We start from the raw sequence: 23402 nt of genomic DNA, 5'->3' as shown, positions 1-23402 counted from the left end.
ACAAGTCTTTAGTGAAATTTCGTATTTTGAAACATACAGGAAGTATTTCTTCCCGGTTGAGCAAGGCAGCTATCTAGAAAAAGTGTTAGGACAAATCGCATCAATTCATAATATCTGCAGCCCTTCAGAACGACTTGCTCGAGACGCTATCTTCCATCAGCAAATTTTGTCTTCAGCAATTTTGGGTTAGTAACATATACAGCAAAAAATTTACATATAGCAAAATCTAACCAATATACATGCACAGCCAATCCTAAATACATGTACAACAAATGTCATATATCCATAGACAGTCAGTTCACTATGCTTATACAGCCATTCAAGGGATATACAAACACAGCCAGTCGATTTTATATGTGCTGTATACATGAGCATGTGTTTGATATCAGAGCGTTGTTTTTCATTCAATTACCGAAACTTCACGGAAGAGGTACGGGGGTCAATACCCATTTTACATTTTTAGTGTGTGGGTTGTATTTTTTTCGCTACAGCAAATACCATAAAATTTCGCGAAGCGATTATTGAAAACACGAAATGGACGTATGGATCGTTTTCTTAAATTGTTTTTTTGTTAGTGTTTTTCTTGTTGTTGTTGTGAAAAAAATCGTTTTTCATTTTAATTCCTAAACCAATTGCTTTAAAGTTTCCAGGGGATAAAGATTGTTGTTGTCACTAAAAGGCTATTACTTTTGTTTAATTCAAATATTTTTGTGGGCTCTATTGGATTCGCTTTTTCATTCAGAAGTTTTGTGTGATGATTTCATTAAAATTGAAAATTGCGCATTGTGTTGCGGTTTCGCGATCGAATTTCGGCGATATGGTGATCAAAGAAGTCAGAAGTGATTTTGATAATGAAGACTACCGGTACTGCAAAAGATTTGGTAATAATTTGTTTTGGCCGTCGTACTCATAAATTGTGATTGAATAAAAAATAAAAAGCTAATTATCACTAATTATCACAACTCACAAGGAGATGTAATAAATTACTAATAGTCCGGCAGAATCGGGCCTTAACATTGTTTTGGGACATAAAGTTTTTTTTATTGTTTAGATATAATGTATATGACATATATAATGATACCCAGGTGGGTGTGGGGTATATAATGTTGAGCAATTTTTTTTTAAGTGGATTTAAAGTATTCGGCCCAATATGACGCACATCCTGAATCCTAACTTGTTAAACATACAATGTTCAGGTTGTGCGCCATCTTGGTACGAATACTTCAGGAGCGCCTTTTTGTTAAAAACAATTATTTTTATAACTACATGATTTAGTTTTGCCTACATAGTAACATTGAACTTCCTTACAATCTCAGAAATTCAAATTTAGTAGAATAAATGGTAGTTTATTTCACTAATACAAGCCAAGATCCATCGACAGCATCCAGCCACTTTCTATTGCGCTCTTCAAACTACATTTGCGTTGCCGCGCGCATTTCGTTTTCATAGTTTAAGCTTAGGGACTTGGGAAATATTTTATTATTTGAATTGGATTTGAATATTCTCGTCTTTCACTCCGAACAAGGTCATGTAAAACCATCCACCGGTATCTAAAGATGTGTAACGTGTTTTCTTTTGGAAGAACCGCAACTTTTCAGTGCTGCATTGACTTTGGCAAAATTATTATATCCTTGTGGAAATAGAAGGTATGCGTATGCGAAACCGAGATGTGCACCTGTTATGCCAACATAGTTGAGTTAAACTTTTTGAATACTAGTACATCACACACATTTTCCTGCGTGCTTCAGTTGTACGTAGTAAGGCGCACATTTTTGCCCACATGCATCAAATTCCACTCGGTTATTGAGCTATAGGTTTTTAACAAGCTTTTGTGTATGATTTCATTCCATAGAATTTGTATGCTGTTCTAAAGAATACTAGTTTTAGCTTTTTCATTCATTCAACCGCGTGTTGAAAGTAAGTTTTGTAATATTGCGTGTTGGTTTCCAAAAGATCAGTAACATCTGCAATAAAAACAGCAGTACCCACTGAAATGACAGCTGGGGGATGGATACTCTTAGTATCTGCTCCATCGCGTGCCTCTTACAGTCTTACGTGAGTGCCAATTGGTATCTAAGCAAAAAGTTTCGGACTGCAGTTGGCGTGACGAAATGTTTTTAAATTATTCGATTATTTGATTGCATACTACTGAAAGTTCCGCCTTATATGTCTTTTCCCATTGCACTATTTCTTTACTGATATTCGATAATATGACGCTCATCTGACATAGTTCTTAAAGTGTGTAGACGGGTATAATCTTTTCCACGCTGTTCAGATGGGAATGCGCGAATATATATAAGAATTGCTGATATTGGTTTGCAATGCGATAAAATCCCATCTTGGCATTTCTGCCTCTCGCAATTGCTGCGTACACTTATCGGGGAAGTTCTGTGGCGTGGTTATCAAATGAAAAAAAAAACATGGGAGTATTCTTTCTACTTCTCTACTACTAGCAAACTTTGACATTTTGTGAAAACTTTTTTCCATGCATTTTTTTAAAATATCCCCAACAACCACAATTAATTCTGTTATTAAACTTACGAAACAAACACATAAAATCATCACCAGATGAATATCACCAAGTAGATATTGCTGAATTGATCTTTATTTTACCATTTTTCATGTAATTATTTTTGGTAAACCTGTTATCTATCGTAAATACAGCACATTTGACAATGTTGTAGTGTGACTATTTTGACCTCACATTTTGTGAGAATATTAATAAAATCATAAAATTTAAAAATCCATTTTTGTGAAATTTTTGCTGTAGCTGAATTCCAGGGACAGCATGGCAACAAGCAAGAGAAGCACGGTCGCCTCTTTTAGTTTGTGACAGGGTTTCTTAAAAGGGGACCCCGTCCTCCTTGGAGGCCGCTGATCGGTTATCTGGGAGCACGAACAAACAGATGGAAATGCGAATATATAATAACAATGTATTTTTATAGAAGAGAAGAAGCAAAAGTGTTGAGAGTCTTTGGTAGTTTGAAAAGCATTGGCATGGAACATAAGAATGAACTACATTCTTTCCCAGGGATATACTATAAAATGTAGCAATTTTCTCATTCTTGTTCTCATGATATCATTATCTTTCACTGCGTCGTCGTGATCATCCCGCTGCATAACAATTCTCGCTAATAAATAATTGACTCCATCGGGTGTATATCCACTTATACCACTGGCGACTGCATTAGCAGGCTTGTATTGTTAATTGCAACAAAAACGGGTATTTTAAAATAGTACTCTTTATTTTACGCGTATGTTTCGACAGTATTTCCATATACTGTATATGGGTCGCGACCCAAAGCTGGGCTCAACAAATACCTAAAAGTTATCGATTTTATTTCCTAGTAAATTTGGTGCTTTCGTAGTTTGTGCACCAAGCTTGCGCACAACCTGAACATAGTATTGTAACAGATTATGGTTCAGATTGTGCGTCATTATGATGCACATGTTTGACGAAAAACATTAATACAAATATCTCAATATATACCTAAAAGGTATTGATTTTATTTCCTAGTAAATTTGGTGCTTGCGTAGTTTGTGCATCAAGATTGCGCACAACCTGAACATAGTATTGTAACAGGTTATGGTTCAGGTTTGCGTCATTATGATGCACAGGTTTGACGAAAAACACTAACACAAATATCGAGCCGTAAAAAAAATTGCTCAAGGCTGCAAACTCCACACCCATGTAGAAATGATGGGCAATGACCTCAAGATGAATAATCACAAATAAAAAAAAACTTTATGTCTGAAATCAAACTTGGGCCAAAAAGGTCCCCTTATCTGCCGGACTATCAAAGTGACTATAAACTATCACTTTGCGGACTATAATATCCAAGCGCCATTCAGTGGTCGCCTTCCTATGTTGTTGTGTGCGAGTTACGGGTAATGGTTCGTTAATACGCACATCAAACGCTCGCATTTGTTACGTTTAGTTTAATTTCATAAGTTTTTGTAGAATGGGGGGAACGGATGAAATTTAGGATTTTGAGAGCAATTTTCTTCTGGATCGAACTCACTAAGAACAGGTTCTCGCATTTCAGAAATCGTATGTATGTCACTATACGTAAGTTACAATAACATGAAACGTCACATAAATCTGATACATAACTTTGGAAACGCCAAATATAACGCTAGTCGCTAGCGGTGCACATTTGCTGTGGTCGTCTAACACCTAAAATTGAAAACTAGAACAGGTTCGCTGATATCCTGACATTCCATGAACGGGTTCGCGGGAGCCATAAATAAGTTGGATCTCTCAGATTATAACGACCTTTTTATTTCCGATAATAAAATTGAAGTTTCTATCGTTTTTATCCTATTAAATGAAATGAATCGTGTATAGGTCTACATGCAATCAAATGTACCAGATGGATTGGTAAAAATCACACAATCATTGCCATTGCTTGGGGACGAATATCTCATTACCGAATTCTTTGCATGGGCCTATTTCTGAGACAGAGCGAAAATGGGTACCGTTAAAGAAATTATTTTTCGAACATGTACTATTGTTTATAATTTATAAATAGAGTTATGATAAGAATCTCGAATCTTCCACCGAAACCATGACAAGACGTTATTGTATCGGAAATGCCATTCTTACATAATTATAAAGTTATGGAATAGAGTAGTAAATAATATTTTGAAACTAATCGTACCACGAAAAATACATAATGCGTGGTTTTATTTTCTCAGTGCAAAATATGAAAGATTGGAAAAAAATTCTTACAATAAATGGATCAATTTTGATGCATAATATCACACATGGACACAAAAATAATTCTGATTCTGTCTCTAGTTTTCAGTTACATGATGTGATTTCTCCAGAATGTGATGCAAATGTACAAGGATTTTATTCTTTTCTGCTGGATTGCATTTATTATCATTAGCCATAACCATATGATTTTGATGTTTTCCACACCTATACACAAGTCAGCCAGTATCATTTTACTACCCCCACTCATTTGCTAGATTCAAATTAGGTTGTGTCATTCGGATTTTATCTTAGCTTATCATTGCTAAAGTCAGGGATCCTATTGTTCGTCTGATTGGAAGAAGATATCTTCTTACAGAATCCTAAATGTGAAGAAAGTAAATAGAAAATGCCAGTGTATTATAAACGCTTTGTAATGCTGCCATAAGTGCCTTTCTGTTTTCCAGTTGCAAGACTGTGGTTCTAGCGAGGCAATTTATAAATATTTCAAGGCCTATTCGGTAGACACCTTTTCCATTATACATGATAACGGGACAAACCGGTTATTTCTGTAAATCTATGGTTATGTCAATATTTACGAATTAGTGTCTGAAGAACGTAACACTATTTTATTTTGTAACAACACGTGGTGGAGAAAAAGCGATTCCTGTATGATATTTTGGTCGTTTCTTACAAGCATATTATGACTTTGTGGTTGAATTTACTGCGAACTCATCATCATTGTTTGTTTCGTACGTCGGATTCTCGTTATTATCCAGAAATTTATATGTAAATTTAAATCTTTCCCAAGATCTTATCTAAATATACTTCAACTTCATAGGGCCCAGCAAAATATAATCGTGATACACAAGCATCAAACGTGTAAAACTGACAAGTATTTTAATACTTGTTTATTCCCTTAATTAAAAAATTTCGGTCTTGTCGTTCCACCACACTTTACTTTTAGGCAATATTTATGTGGTGGATTAGCGGGAAAAGTTTCTCAGGTTGATTGAACATGTTCAAGTGCGGGACATGCTCCGATATTTACAAAAACTCCATTCATGTTCACTATAGGGGGATATGACCCTATCTGCGTGTCCACACTCCCGTGTTATTAAACACACGTTAACAGAGTGTGACTCCGATCTGAACTCCTCAGAAGTCAATGAGCACACAATAGATTGAATGCCAAATGTTTTTATATTGTAAAGATGCGCAATTGAATTGATCCCAATAACAGATAACAAATTACACTTAAAACCTTAATACAGTAATGAGATGAAACCAAATTTCTAAATAACAAAGAACGACAAAGACAAGCAACACTGAACGAGATAAAACATATCATAAAGAAAATGAATTAGAGCAACGGCATTGTTTCAGGCGAATAACATGCACTATTAACAATACGTGGTGAAAATATTAAAATACACAGTAACTTCTCCAATGTAATCGCTACATTCACTTTGTTTTTAAGCGCATCATATTATTAAATCATTAATAAACAATTTACATAAAAGTTTCAAAGTTCATTGGAAAATTTGGAAAATTGGAAAATTAGTGGAAAGTTCTTGATTTTCACGCGCGTTTGTAAGTGACTAGAAAATAATTAATAGACAGATAAAAGCAAAGAATAAACTTGTCAAAAAGTCTGTAAATACTCGCATCCCATTTACGGGTTGACAAAATCAATTCTTTGGAAATTTACATGTTGTGTTTGATCAAACTGGTATTTCTACTTCGTTTGACATTGCTCAAAGACCTGTCAAGTTCATTACACATTTCGAAAAACATACCTTCTCATCAGTATTTACATCTCATAATAGCATTGCGAGAATAATGGCAGAGAATTTTAATGGCAGTTTACGTACGACCTTTATTTCATTTATGAGAGACCGATGATGTGGGATGCATTTGTTTCAACTTTTTGAACCCTAACATCTCTGAGCGAAGTTACTCTCTCACTATGAAGGTTCGCGACGCCGTATCGGTAAAACAATGAAATAATTCGAAATATGGGTTATTTTGAACGTTTATAACTTTTTAACACTTATGGGTGGCAAATTGACGCACATCTCAAACGAAAGCAAATTTCATCGTGTAATGAGATAAAATGTTACATTTTAAAATAAAGATTGTCAAAAAGCGAGAAATTTATTCTAGTCTAAACATATTTTGTTTGCTTGTAAGTGAGTTATGATCTCAAATCTTGTATGTTGGTGGAAAATATATTATCAATCACATAGATCTCTTTATATGCTTCCAGTTGATACTTGAATTATTTCCGTGGCTATTATACAACCAAAATTATAACGAAATATGCAATTCTCCTTTCTTGTGTCGGATGATCAAATTTAATAAGCGGTCATGACTAAAGTGACTTTGGTCATGACATACTGATTACGTAGCCACGCAATTGCGATCACATGACTGGCGTAACGAAGATGTTACTACATACAGTCGAGACGTTTGCGTGTCGAATTGCGTAAGAAACAATTACAGATTAGCTTGTGATCAAGTTCTCAGCAAGACATAAGTCGACGAGTTTCGATAAAACTTCAACCCATTTTATCCTGTCAACTCTGAGACACCGGTTGCGTAAAATGAATTGTATGAAATGATAGCTGGAACAAGTAAAGATTTCGCATGTTTCGGCCTTATTGAATTCTTGAAGTATTAATACATCGTAGTTTCGATACCGCTTTATATAAAAATCTATACGGTGTGTTTTTTTTGAATGAATTTCCTCTGTAAGATTCACTAGGCAATCTTTTTTTCTCCTTCATCAGAACAAAGGTTGAACGACTTCAGCCATTCTGATCTAGAAGGCAGATTTCCATGAAAGCAGCCTGCAACTCCCACCGTCTTATGAATTATGTTAGCTCGCACAGCGTGATAGGAGATTCATAACGGTTTCATGATTTTACTGTTATATTATTGGACACGTTAGTGGACCTATGGATCGTTCAATATTATGTTGTTGTTGTTCTTGTTGTTTTTGTTCTTGTTGTTCTTTGACACGTTTTTGGACACCTAGTAGAAAACCTAAAAAGCCGCTTTTCTCTTTGATTACTGGACCAATTGCTCTGAAATTTTCAGTGGTTAAAGATAAAATTTTTCTCCAGAAGGCTATTTCATTTATTTCAAATATTTCTGCTATCTCTGTGATATTTGTTTTTGTTGGCTATGACGTCATAGTTTAAGCTTAGGGACTTGGGAAATATTTTAATATTTGAATTGGATTTGAATATTCTCGTCTTTCACTCCGAACAAGGCCATGTAAAACCATCCACTGGTATCTAAAGATGTGTAACGTGTTTTCTTTTGGAAGAACCGCAACTTTTCAGTGCTGCATTGACTTTGGCAAAATTAATATATCCTTGTGGAAATAGAAGGTATGCGTATGCGAAACCGAGATGTGCACCTGTTATGCCAACATAGTTGAGTTAAACTTTTTGAATACTAGTACATCACACACATTTTCCTGCGTGCTTCGGTTGTACGTAGTAAGGCGCACATTTTTGCGCACATGCATCAAATTCTACTTGGTTATTGAGCTATAGGTTTTTGACGAGCTTTTGTGTATGATTTCATTCCATAGAATTTGTATGCTGTTCTAAAGAATACTAGTTTTAGCTTTTTCATTCATTCAAACCGCGTGTTGAAAGTAAGTTTTGTAATATTGCGTGTTGGTTGCAAAAGATCAGTAACATCTGCAATAAAAACAGCAGTACCCACTGAAATGACAGCTGGGGGATGGATACTCTTAGTATCTGCTCCATCGCGTGCCTCTTACAGTCTTACCAGTTTACATGAGTGCCAATTGGTATCTAAGCAAAAAGTTTCGGACTGCAGTTGGCGTGACGAAATGTTTTTAAATTATTTAATTATTTGATTGCATACTACTGAAAGTTCCGCCTTATATGTCTTTTCCCATTGCACTATTTCTTTACTGATATTCGATAATATGACGCTCATCTGACATAGTTCTTAAAGTGTGTAGACGGGTATAATCTTTTCCACGCTGTTCAGATGGGAATGCGCGAATATATATAAGAATTGCTGATATTGGTTTGCAATGCGATAAAATCCCATCTTGGCATTTCTGCCTCTCGCAGTTGCTGCGTATACTTATCGGGGAAGTTCTGTGGCGTGGTTATCAAATGAAAAAAAAACATGGGGGTATTCTTTCTACTTCTCTACTACTATCAAACTTTGACATTTTGTGAAAACTTTTTTCCATGCATTTTTTTAAAATATCCCCAACAACCACAATTAATTCTGTTATTAAACTTCCGAAACAAACACATAAAATCATCAACAGATGCATATCACCAAGTAGATATTGCTGAATTGATCTTTATTTTACCATTTTTCATGTAATTCTTTTTGGTAAACCTGTTATCTATCGTAAATACAGCACATTTGACAATGTTGTAGTGTGACTATTTTGACCTCATATTTTGTGAGAATATTAAAAAAATCATAAAATTTAAAAATCCATTTTTGTGAAATTTTTGTTGTATCTGAATTCCAGGGACATCATGACAACAAGCAAGAGAAGCACGGTCGCCTCTTTTAGTTTGTGACAGGGTTTCTTAAAAGGGGACCCCGTCCTCCTTGGAGGCCGCTGATCGGTTATCTGGGAGCACGAACAAACAGATGGAAATGCGAATATATAATAACAATGTATTTTTATAGAAGAGAAGAAGCAAAAGTGTTGAGAGTCTTTGGTAGTTTGAAAAGCATTGGCATGGAACATAAGAATGATCTACATTCTTTCCCAGGGATATACTATAAAATGTAGCAATTTTCTCATTCTTGTTCTCATGATATCATTATCTTTCACTGCGTCGTCGTGATCATCCCGCTGCATAACAATTCTCGCTAATAAATAATTGACTCCATCGGATGTATATCCACTTATACCACTGGCGACTGCATTAGCAGGCTTGTATTGTTAATTGCAACAAAAACGGGTATTTTAAAATAGTACTCTTTATTTTACGCGTATGTTTCGACAGTATTTCCATATACTGTATATGGGTCGCGACCCAAAGCTGGGCTCAACAAATACCTAAAAGTTATCGATTTTATTTCCTAGTAAATTTGGTGCTTTCGTAGTTTGTGCACCAAGCTTGCGCACAACCTGAACATAGTATTGTAACAGATTATGGTTCAGATTGTGCGTCATTATGATGCACATGTTTGACGAAAAACATTAATACAAATATCTCAATATATACCTAAAAGGTATTGATTTTATTTCCTAGTAAATTTGGTGCTTGCGTAGTTTGTGCACCAAGATTGCGCACAACCTGAACATAGTATTGTAACAGGTTATGGTTCAGGTTGTGCGTCGTTATGATGCACAGGTTTGACGAAAACACTAATACAAATATCGAGCTGTAAAAAAATTGCTCAAGGCTGCAAACTCCACATCCATGTAGAAATGATGGGCAATGACCTCAAGATGAATAATCACAAATAAAAAAAAACTTTATGTCTGAAATCAAACTTGGGCCAAAAAGGTCCCCTTATCTGCCGGACTATCAAAGTGACTATAAACTATCACTTTGCGGACTATAATATCCTCACGGATCGAACTCACTAAGAACAGGTTCTCTCATTTCAGAAATCGTATGTATGATCTATACGTAAGGTACAATAACATGAAACGTCACATAAATCTGATACATAACTTTGGAAACGCCAAATATAACGCTAGTCGCTAGCGGTGCACTTTAACCATTTGCTGTGGTCGTCTAACACCTAAAATTGAAAACTAGAACAGGTTCGCTGATATCCTGACATTCCATGAACGGGTTCGCGGGAGCCATAAATAAGTTGGATCTCTCAGATTATAACGACCTTTTTATTTCCGATAATAAAATTGAAGTTTTTACCGTTCTTATCCTATTAAATGAAATGAATCGTGTATAGGTCTACATGTAATCAAAAGTATCAGATGGATTGGTAAAAATCACACAATCATTGCCATTGCTTGGGGACGAATATCTCATTACCGAATTCTTTGCATGGGCCTATTTCTGAGACAAAGCGAAAATGGGTACCGTTAAAGAAATTATTTTTCGAACATGTACTATTGTTTATAATTTATAAATAGAGTTATGATAAGAATCTCGAATCTTCCACCGAAACCATGACAAGACGTTATTGTATCGGAAATACCATTCTTACATAATTATAAAGTTATGGAATAGAGTAGTAAATAATATTTTTTCTCAGTGCAAAATATGAAAGATTGGAAAAAAATTCTTACAATAAATGGATCAATTTTGATGCATAATATCACATATGGACACAAAAATAATTCTGATTCTGTCTCTAGTATTCAGTTACATGGTTTGATTTCTCCAGAATGTGATGCAAACGTACAAAGATTTTATTCTTTTATGCTGGATTGCATTTATTATTATTAGCCATAACCATATGATGCTGATGTTTTCCACACCTATACACAAGTCAGCCAGTATCATTTCACTACCCCCACTCATTTGCTAGATTCAAATTAGGTTGTGTCATTCGGATTTTATCTTAACTTATCATTGCTAAAGTCAGAGCTCCTATTGTTTGTCTGATTGGAAGAAGATATCTTCTTACAGAATCATAAATGTGAAGAAAGTAAATAGAAAATGCCAGTGTATTATAAACGCTTTGTAATGCTGCCATAAGTGCCTTTCTGTTTTCCAGTTGCAAGACTGTGGTTCTAGCGAGGCAATTTATAAATATTTCAAGGCCTATTCGGTAGACACCTTTTCCATTATACATGATAACGGAACAAACCGGTTATTTCTGTAAATTTATGGTTATGTCAATATTTACGAATTAGTGTCTGAAGAACGTAACACTATTTTATTTTGTAACAACACGTGGTGGAGAAAAAGCGATTCCTGTATGAAATTTTGGTCGTTTCTTACAAGCATATTATGACTTTGTGGTTGAATTTACTGCGAACTCATCATCATTGTTTGTTTCGTACGTCGGATTCTCGTTATTATCCAGAAATTTATATGTAAATTTAAATCTTTCCCAAGATCTTATCTAAATATACTTCAACTTCATTGGGCCCAGCAAAATATAATCGTGATACACAAGCATCAAACGTGTAAAACTGACAAGTATTTTAATACTTGTTCATTCCCTTAATTAAAAAATTTCTGTCTTGTCGTTCCACCACACTTTACTTTTAGGCAATATTTATGTGGTGGATTAGCGGGAAAAGTTTCTCAGGTTGATTGAACATGTTCAAGTGCGGGACATGCTCCGATATTTAAAAAAACTCCATTCATGTTCACTATAGGGGGATATGACCCTATCTGCGTGTCCACACTCCCGTGTTATTAAACACACGTAAACAGAGTGTGACTCCGATCTGAACTCCTCAGAAGTCAATGCGCACACAATAGATTGAATGCCAAATGTTTTTATATTGTAAAGATGCGCAATTGAATTGATCCCAATAACAGATAACAAATTACACTTAAAACCTTAATACAGTAATGAGATGAAACCAAATTTCTAAATAACAAAGAACGACAAAGACAAGCAACACTGAACGAGATAAAACATATCATAAAGGAAATGAATTAGAGCAACGGCCTTGTTTCAGGCGAATAACATGCACTATTAAAAATACGTGGTGAAAATATTAAAATACACAGTAACTACCCTAATGTAATCGCTACATTCACTTTGTTTTCAAGCGCATTATATTATTAAATTATTAATAAACAATTTACATAACAGTTTCAAAGTTCATTGGAAAATTTGGCCTCGAAATGATCAGCTTCATCCTGAAAACGTGTTTCAGCATTTCAGCGCAGTTTGTAAACACCTAAAGTTAAGTATGTACCTAAGTATTGTGGGTCTGATTTCTGCTGATTCTAAATTTAGTGGAAAGTTCTGGATTTTCACGCGCGTTTGTAAGTGACTAGAAAATAATTAATAGACAGATAAAAACAAAGAATAAACTTGTCCAAAGGTCTGTAAATACTCGCGTCCCATTTAAGGGTTGACAAAATCAATTCTTTGGAAATTTACATGTTGGTATTTGATCAAACTGGTGTTTCTACTTCGTTCGACATTGCTCAAGGACCTGTCAAGTCCATTACACATTTCGAAAAACATACCTTTTCATCAGTATTTACATAACATAATAGCATTGCGAGAATAGTTATTTTTAATGGCAGTTTACGTACGACCTTTATTTCATTTATGAGAGACCGATGATGTGGGATGCATTTGTTTCAACTTTTTGAACCCTAACATCTCTGAGCGAAGTTACTCTCTCACTATGAAGGTTCGCGACGCCGTATCGGTAAAACAATGAAATAATTCGAAATATGGGTTATTTTGAACGTTTATAACTTTTTAACACTTATGGGTGGCAAATTGACGCACATCTCAAACGAAAGCAAATTTTACATTTTAAAATAAAGATTGTCAAAAAGCGAGAAATTTATTTTAGTCTAAACATATTTTTTTTGCTTGTAAGTGAGTTATGATCTCAAATCTTGTATGTTGGTGGAAAATATATTATCAATCACATAGATCTCTTTATATGCTTCCAGTTGATACTTGAATTATTTCCGTGGCTATTATACAACCAAAATTATAACGAAATATGCAATTCTCCTTTCTTGTGTCGGATGATCAAATTTAATAAGCGGTCATGACTAAAGTGACTTTGGTCATGACATACTGATTGCGTAGCCACGCAATTGCGATCACATGACTGGCGTAACGAAGATGTTACTACATACAGTCGAGACGTTTGCGTGTCGAATTGCGTAAGAAACAATTACAGATTAGCTTGTGATCAAGTTCTCAGCAAGACATAAGTCGACGAGTTTCGATAAAACTTCAACCCATTTTATCCTGTCAACTCTGAGACACCGGATGCGTAAAATGAATTGTATGAAATGATAGCTGGAACAAGTAAAGATTTCGCATGTTTCGGCCTTATTGAATTCTTGAAGTATTATTACATCGTAGTTTCGATACCGCTTTATATAAAAATCTATACGTTGTGTTTTTTTGAATGAATTTCCTCTGTAAGATTCACTAGGCAATATTTTTTTCTTCTTCATCAGAACAAAGGTTGAACGACTTCAACCATTCTGATCTAGAAGGCAGATTTCCATGAAAGCAGCCTGCAACTCCCACCGTATTATGAATTATGTTAGGTCGCACAGCGTGATAGGAGATTCATAACGGTTTCATGATTTTACTGTTATATTATTGGACACGTTAGTGGACCTATGGATCGTTCAATATAATGTTGTTGTTGTTCTTGTTGTTTTTGTTCTTGTTGTTCTTTGACACGTTTTTGGACACCTAGTAGAAAACCTAAAAAGCCGCTTTTCTCTCCGATTACTGGACCAATTGCTCTGAAATTTTCAGTGGTTAAAGATAAAATTTTTCTCCAGAAGGCTATTGCTTTTATTTATTTCAAATATTTCTGCTATCTCTGTGATATTTGTTTTTGTTGGCTATGACGTCACCGAACGTTCTGCGGACGCATATGCTGGCACTCCTCTTCATGATATTTTGATCACGTGCCATCGAACGCCGGTGTTTCGTAACGAAATCCTGGTTTTGCTGAGATTTGAAGAATGGTGAATGACGAATAGTGCCGTAAATGGTGTTATATTACAGTAGTGACTCGGATCGTTGGTGTTACTACAGTTGTGAGTCGGACCATCTTGCAATTTCAATCCACGCTATCACAAGACAGGAACTTCTAAAGATAGGGCAGTTTCGGAACCGTAATACAGCGCGGTGACACTGAACTGACTTGTAACTGTCTCGTAAAAGCGGGGCTTGCAGTCCCTGTTATAACTGATGTCTTTAAAAGTTGGTGCTTTTCTTGGAATCGACAAACGTGTCCATATATTTGAGCATAGCTCTCTTGCTTGCTGATTACCGGTATCTGGTTGCCACAAGTTTGTGTAGCTTGGCCTGATTGTCAATTTCAAGGCTATGCGCCTAGAATGCGCAACATCGGGTTGGTTAATTATCTTACACGGAAATTTAAATAGTAACATGTCGGCGTTACTTGTTTGCGAATTTCGATACGCTCTGTTACATTTGCGTGATAAACGTGAAGTCGTGCGTCACGTGACGTCGCATTACGTCGTCGGTAACGACAAGTTGTCGTAGCGACGCAAGTCAAGACTACAAAATATTAAACATATATGCTTATGAAATTTGTCCATAAAAAGGTAATCAAATTATCTTATTATATTAATGATTACATATTAGGTTATTTATTTAAGGAATCGAACTTTTTTGGTATTCAAAATTTGCTCTCACTTAATAATTTCATACGCAATTTAATAAGTCAATTTTCTAAGACAATTGTAAAATATATGATCGATATTCATGACATAAATAGCCCCAATAACCAACTCTCATGTAACGTGAAACTTATATGGATACTTATTGTTGTTTTTAAGAAACAAGAGTATGAAGTTCTTTACTTTTTACACGAAGGGCAAGACGGAAAACCGACTTGCCGGGTTCAAGCGGTTTATTATATATGTTTGATTTATATCTCAAAATATGGAAAAATCATTGCAATTAGTTATTTAACATATACAAAAATACAATCACACATTTTTCTAAATGTCTGACTAAAATGAAGCATTTATGTATGCTTATAGTCATACTTGAACTGAGGGAGAAACACGCATGGCGAGAAAATAAATCTGTAAGCCAGACTTGAACTTTGTCTGTATTCGTCTATTTGAATATAGAAATGGAATCACTATTGTTTCAATTTTGAGGTAGAATTGAAACATTCAAGCTAGAGTTCTCGTTCAATCACGATTTTTAAAACCTCAATTTTTGGTTTATGTCTTCAACAATCCAAAATAAATGTTTTGTTACATACTGGAACAAGGAAGGCATTGATAATCAGATAACCGCATCCATACTAAACATAAACGATTACACTTTGCGGGGGCGGGGAACATTAATTAAAAAATTGGAATGCTGAATCACTCCAAATGTTTAAGATCTAATAGAAAGATTACAAGAACTTGTAATTCTTGTTGCATTTCTACTGATGCAGCGTGGTTTTTATATTTTAAATATCCAAATTTAAATAAATATTTTAAACACGCAGACCGGAATAACATGAAATATTTAAGATTTGTTTAACAATAAAAAAAAACTATTAGCTAATATATACCAATTTATTTAAATTTTTTCATGAATTATATAATGAAAAATCTATATTTTAGGTATATTCATCTTTCCCTATTGGCTCAGGATTTCAGTTGCAATTAAAACTCAAACTTGTAACCGCAATGGATAAGTGATCTCCATCTCACCAATGAGTTCAAGAAATTGGATGAGGTTTGTCTAACCGGAATGATAAAAGGTATTCCAAACTTTAGTCGCTTCAAGAGCAAGACTATAATGCGCTCATTGCATAAATCAGAGAAAACACTTTAAACCAACAGAAGAATATATACTTTGCCAACTTTTCTAACGGTAATATGATGGGAGTTGGTCTCCGGGGAGAAATACGTAATTTATTTATGCAAAAAAGAGTGCCTACTGTCACTCATCAACGACCGCGGATACAAATAACTTTGTGAGACGATACTGCACGGGCAACTTATGTTTGGGAAAAATGCTTGCAAATCATTGGTCGACGTTTTTATTCGGTTATGGTTAATGTAAAAGATTGATGTAAAAAGTATATAAATGGCACCAATTGCATCATTTTGCCATTGCAAAGTATTCTTCCACCTTCTACGAATTCGATAAAAAGCGATCGAGTCAGTAGCGACGGGAAAGATGATGCTTGTTCGACTTTCGTTTTATTTCGCACTTTGTGCATTGGCGCTCGGCAGCTATCCACCGAAAAAGTGCAACGTAAAAGAGGTTAGTATGTATAAGATATAGATATTGCATCGGACTGTGTTATTATGAACTTCAGGAACTTGTGTTCAGCTGTCGTGCTCGATTGAATGTTATACTTTTTTTTACTTTCTGTCAGTCTACCTACTTCAGTTATGTGTCAAGCACATAACGTGTCGTAGTTTTTATCGCATTGACTTTAAATGCGCCAGTCGTCATGTAATACGAGTACTGCACCACCTCAAATCTACATGGTTTCAGTACCCCTTCAGTATTTTTCTGTCAGTGATCGGCTGTAACCTTGCCTAGAGATGATTCTTCTTTACGTCAGAGTGAAAGCACCTGGCCTTGGGCATCATCTCTTTGGAAAAATAATATTTTATTTTCATTTTTTTGAGATTAGAGCCTTTCCTCGTATAAATAAATTTCGCGTTTTTATGTTTGTTATTTTCTACGAAAGCACCACGCGACTGATGTGAATCACAGCCAACACATGTTATGTCGTTTCTATTTTATATTTTAGTCTAAAATCTTTGTTCAAATAAATTACATCTTCCAACGTGTGAATCTGGAAAAATAATTAAAGCGTTTTGAGATAATGTTAAAATTAGATTGCCTTCTGGGTGGTTACTCTAACTAACCTTAAATTACCAGAACCTAAAATTCTCAATTTTAACTTATGAAGCACGTTAAATAAAATATTATAGAGCTCAATCGACTACATTTATTTATTTGTGACAAAACCCAAACACAACCAACAACTCTTATTTTACGTTGGTATAAGATTCTTTTTATTTGATTCTTGTTTTTAACAAGCTACCTGATTGAGAGGTTGTAAGTGTAGCTAGAAATACACAAATTGGTTAACTTTTTTTTTACAAAGGTGAGTAAGACGTACTACGACGACTTCAATCATGGCCAACAAGATACATATGGTGGATACAAACCACGCGGAAGAGATTGCAAAAAAACAAATTTGTAAGTTTTTGTTTTATAGTACTCGGGCACTGTCCTAATCTCAACTACGTAGCTTCGTTTAGGAATGCTGTTTTGATTATAATGGGTTCGTTTATATATAACTTTTCTATTTAATATCACAGGATAACCCCTAAATCAAGACCCCACGTATTTTTCTATATCTACTTCTACAAAAATAAATAAAATTGATTATATTCCGTTTACATTTGAACTTCTGGGCGGTCTGGGGTCACTCTCTTGGCCCGCCAAGGTTGTGATTTGGATGAGATCTGCCGTTGCTGAATTTTCTCTCTTGGCTAATCAAGGGTGTAACCTGTGGGTTTGGCTCATCTCGGCCAATTCTTTTACGTTGCCAATTGTTGTGCAGAACCTCCTCAAGTCTGCCACATAAGGTTTTGTGTTCGCCGTTTAAGCTTTTTCATTTTCTACTTCGAACCGATACAAACCTTTTATGTCATGTTTGGAAATGGCTACCCCTGGCGGGGGTACTTTTCTGAGTTTAACGGTCTCTGCAAGATTCCCTACGGAAGTTCTGTGGCCCAGTAAACATTATTTCTGCTATTGCCATGTCTTGATAATATGAAGTGTGCATTTCGAAAAACGAAACATGGTTTGGCCGATCCGAAAATTTTGCGCAACGGACGCAGGTCTATCTCCAATGCTGAGGAGGTCCTTGAGAACATATTTTTGACAAAACATAAGTTTTGTGCAAAAGCTCCTAGATTATTAAAACTTTTGGGAACAATAAATACGTTCAAGTGTGAACAAACGTTAATAATTTTTCTTCAATTTCGTAGAAGTATTTGGGGGATTTATGGATTGCGTTATGGTGTCACCCTGTATATCACCAATTTGAAATTTTAATTGGTCATTAATTAGGCTTTCCGCTGCTTGTCAGCAGGGAACCTATTGTATTCCTGTGTTTTATTATTATTATTATTTATTTTTAAGTTCTCAGCTAGCAATAAAATGCAAATTTTATGCATGACTGACCACGCTTTCACGCTCCAGTGAGCAAAACGCGTCTTCAGTTTTTTTGCGATTTCTCAAAATTGATACAAGCTATTGGGTTGAAATTCATAACAATGATTAATGAACATGTTCCGGATACGATATGTCAAGGATACGCATGAGTGACCTCGGCGATACGCTCCAGTGAGCAATATAGGATTTTACATTTTCATCTTCTTCTCGAGAACGACACTACTTAGAGACTTGAAATTTACATCACATGCAGATAATAAGTCCCCCATCATAAATTGCAAATTTTATGCATGACTGACCACGCTTTCACGCTGCAGTGAGCAAAACGCGTCTTCAGTTTTTTTACGCGGGAAGCCTGTTAAAGCTGCACGCAGCTCTAGTTCCAATTGAGATCACTGTCACAATCACTGGTGAGGTCTTTAAAAATTTGCCCCCAACAAGACACTATACCAGTGGTTCTTAAACTGGGGAGCGCGCCCCCCTTAGGGGCGCGAGATGCTTTCAGGGGTCAAGATGGAATCGAAAATTCCCATGCAACGTCTCCTGAAACGGTCTTCGGTTCGTTAAAATATTCGCAATATTCAATCTATGACAACTACAAGAATTCGAAATGTCTCTCTATTTTACTTCATTTGTGTTCAAGGTAGCTCGCGGTTGCGGCGACGCATGACAAAATAAACTCATTACAGATCTAAAATACCACGTCAATCCCTGGACATAAGGATGTGAGATCAACTGCCCGACAATATTTAGTTTTGATATATATATATTGCGCTCATGCAAATTCGTTATTGTCGTTAGGAAGATCTGGTATAAAATTTCAGAAAGTATATATATTCAATATAGTACAATTAAAATTCCATATAAAGGTCATTAGTAAATCAGAAATACATATTCATCGCCCCAAGTAATTATCATGTCTTCGCGGCACAAAATATTTGTTGAGAGAAATGAGGGCGGAAACAATCGGAGATTTAAACAAAATGCAATCGCAAACGTCATTACGGACTTTATTTTTCAGCGCTCCAGGGCCGGGAAAAGTCCATATGCATAATTACTATTAACAATTAATTCAACGTCTTTTGTATGCTACAAATCTACATAAATTCATTTGGACTTCTCCATTATGTAAACTGTATTTTTGACCTGGTTGTTGTCCAAAGGTATTGGTAGTTAATAAAAAGTTAATAAAAAGTTTCAAAGGGGGGCGCAGCTCAAAAAGTTTAAGAACCACTGCACTATACACTGAATTTCTGATTCTCCGAAAGCTCGAGTTGCTTTCAACAATGGCATATGTGATCAGAACTACGATCGGGAACTTGTCATGCGTTCACATGGTTTTGTATAATTCATAATAAATATGATTTGTTTAACATTTCTTCCGGTATTATTTGCAGCGCGCCCGCAAAAGCAGGATATTGTCCAAATCTCAAATATGGTTTTGTACAAAATGACAAATCTTGTCCCGACCGACCGTGTTATACTAAGGTGTTCAAGGCAATCAGTAGATGTCATGGCAAAGTATGGCTCTCTAAAGTGTACCACTATAGAGCAAAAGAATGCAGGTAAGAATATTTTCATATTTGTAAGTAGAATTGACGTTCAATGTTAAAAACAACAAGAAGAATTGTGACAATGCATTGAGGTTATACAATCTAATAACTTAAATTTTTAGAAATATTTGTACGTTTTTATATAACATTGTCTACTATTCAAGTAAGAAAATACTAAGTAAAATAAATAACTTCATGAAAAAGTTATAGACTCGGCAATATACAATGATAACAGGTTTGAAAATAACATACGCAAGTTAGTTCCAGGGAATGTAGTAGACTTTGATAAACCCTTGTATGTATGAGTTTAAACTAACTACTCCTGCTCGGTGTTCGACAATTTATTACTGAAAAAGTTACACCAAAAAGCTACCGTTAGAAATAAAACGTTTAAATATTACTATTCGAAAAACCTTTTTTTGACCAAAGGAAAAATCGCTGACAAATTTGTTCCATACTTTATTTTGAATAGTTGGCACTTTGTGACGCGGTTGAAAATGTTTATATAATCTCACACTATTACATCATACGTATTTAAATATCAGAAGACGCATTCGAAATTCTATTGCTGTAGTCACAAAAACCATACGGGGGTTCCAGCTTAAATAGGGTTGAAATAAATCACGAAACAAAAATGTCTGCAATTTTCCATTTGGTCAAAAAATCCATGTTTCTCCAATAGTAACGTTTGAACGTTTTATTTTTAAGCTTATCCATTTCAGTGAGTCATTGGCGAACACAACGCGGGTGATTTATACGCATACGTACATCTGCATCGAAATTCCGATATAACGAGATTACCTGATATTTTTTTCATGCTCGCAGTTCATATTCTGGAAAATCTTGCCAAAATTTTGGGTTCAATCGTCAGCCACACGGTAGATATAAACGAAGCTCTGGAGAATATCTTGGACCGCGTTCAGTTCCTCATGTATCGAATTCAGGTAGCTATGGAGCGTCATCCCATCGTGGATCGAATTCAGGTGGCTATGGAGCGTCATCCTATCGTGAATCGAATTCAGGTAGCTATGCAGCGTCATCCCATCGTGGATCGAATTCAGGTGGCTATAGAGCGTCATCCTATCGTGGATCGAATTCAGGTAGCTATGGAGCGTCATCCCATCGTGGATCGAATTCAGGTAGCTATGGAGCGTCATCCCATCGTGGATCGAATTCAGGTGGCTATGGAGCGTCATCCCATCGTGGATCGAATTCAGGTGGCTATGGAGCGTCATCCCATCGTGGATCGAATTCAGGTGGCTATGGAACGTCATCCCATCGTGGATCGAATTCAGGTGGCTATGGAACGTCATCCCATCGTGGATCAAATTCAGGTGGCTATGGAGCGTCATCCCATCGTGGATCGAATTCAGGGGGTTATGGAACGTCATCCCATCGTGGATCGAATTCAGGTGGCTATGGAACGTCATCCCATCGTGGATCAAATTCAGGTAGCTATACTTCCAATCGTCAGCCACAACGTAGATTGAAACGAAGCCTTGGAGATTATATTGGATCGGGTTCAGTTCCTCATGTATCGAATTCAGGTAGCTATGGATCGGGCTATCACCCCGTTGGGCCGAAACCAAGAATCTACAGCATATGCTCTTGTTACACGTTCAAGTGCACCCATGAGTTTGAAGCATGCTATGAACACAAAGGCGTCTACTACAAGGACACCGTGACAGCACAGGTGCGAATATACATTTTTGTGATAATCTAATTAAGCAAGGTTCGGAAAATCAGCCGGGTTCATAGTCAATTGATGAAACCATGCTGCCTCATCAGTTAGTTGGCAAATGGAATTCTAATCGGGGTCAGTCAATTAAATCATATTGCTGCGACGATGACGCAGATAATCCCGGCTCTTATGTTAGTCCTTAACATATCGGTTCTTCTCAAATACGTCCGACGCAGTGGTTCCCAAAATGCGGTCCACGAAGCACTTTCGCGGGGTCAGCAAAAGAAAGTTAGGGCTCGTAGCTTGATAATACAAAATTTAAATCCTTGAATTTGCAAATACATATTTGTCGTCTTTTGCTGTTTGCAATCAATGCTGGGGACACTGATTCTTCACTTACTATTTCGATCACGCTGCAACCATTGCGATGTCACAAAGATGTGGGCTTGTGATATCACAAATTAACTAACTGCGGAGGTGTAGCTGCCTTCCAGGTGTTTGTTGGTATAGAAGGGAGTAATAGAGAACTAGGCAGTATAAAAAAGTTATGCCAGTTTGCTTTTAAATGCTGTTTTACATCGAAACAAGTGCATCCATCTCATTAAACCTTGTCATATACTTTTGTTCGTTTTATTAATTTTTACTATACAGCGCATCGATTTTTTGTTGTGACCTTTTAACATTTTGTTTTAGTGCCTAAGGCCAGTAATCATTAAAAAAAAGGGGGCCGTCATGGAATTTATATTAAAAAGTCTGGTCCAACGGCATGCTATCTGTCCCAGTAGCACATTCTTGAAAAATCCTTCTTTTAACTTTTTATATTGTGTCTTCCAGGTTCCTTGTGGATGTTCCTGCTACGAAAGATCCAAGCAATGGAAATAGATTCTATATCACCACAATTCAATACTATGAAACTGCAAAATATACTGGCTGATTAAAAATTTGATAAAAACCAATTATGTATTTTTTCATGGGAGCTTTAGTGTATCTTTAGTATCATCACCTATTACTAATTCATGCATAATATTAGAACGATTTTAAGATTTCGGAGATTTGTTCATTGCTTCTGCTTGCTGTACTATATTTGAGTGGATAATAATAAATATGACTTATCGACTATAAAACATCTTCTGGGCGATAACCTAACGTTTTTATTGCCGATATATTCAATAACTCAGTAATTAACATATACAAAGGTTGTTGGTAGCGCTTCATCGGAACCCATCCACAGCATGTATATAGACAAGTATATATCTATAAAACCCGTGTATATGACTAGCTCATACTTACCATCTTGTTTGAAAAAAGTTGATATTTGCCTCGTTAGATTATCAACACATGCGCAGCTGCAAATAAATAAATGGATAAAAAATCTCCAATTGGGTCTAGACATTAGGAAGAGTAAGAAAGGGCTTCGTTTAAAACGTGATAACTATCCGGTTAAGCTTTTACATTCGGGGGTATCTTCAATCTGACGCTCTCCCGAGTCCCGACTGAGCTAGCGAGGCACACTCACGCAAATTTGAAGCAATCCACGTTTGTCTGTGCAAATAACAGATAATGCAATTTTGAAATGCCTGATATCGGGAAGGAATTTAGTTCTTAGGGAATC

At 35.8% G+C, this 23402-nt stretch overlaps 1 protein-coding gene across 1 annotated transcript; it reads left to right on the top strand.

Annotated features, from left to right (window-relative positions):
• Window positions 1–16337: 16337 nt before the first annotated feature.
• Window positions 16338–23138, top strand: LOC120339326 (uncharacterized). The gene is made up of 5 exons (XM_039407424.2): window positions 16338–16618; window positions 17478–17572; window positions 19954–20121; window positions 20935–21802; window positions 22625–23138. Exons 1-5 carry the CDS (start codon window positions 16532–16534, stop codon window positions 22670–22672), a joined length of 1266 nt encoding a protein of 421 aa, XP_039263358.2. The 5' UTR covers window positions 16338–16531; the 3' UTR covers window positions 22673–23138.
• Window positions 23139–23402: the final 264 nt, after the last annotated feature.

This window comes from Styela clava, chromosome 9, assembly GCF_964204865.1.
Source record: "Styela clava chromosome 9, kaStyClav1.hap1.2, whole genome shotgun sequence".
Classification (NCBI taxonomy): domain Eukaryota; kingdom Metazoa; phylum Chordata; class Ascidiacea; order Stolidobranchia; family Styelidae; genus Styela; species Styela clava.
This window is presented reverse-complemented; position numbering and strand designations above follow the sequence as displayed.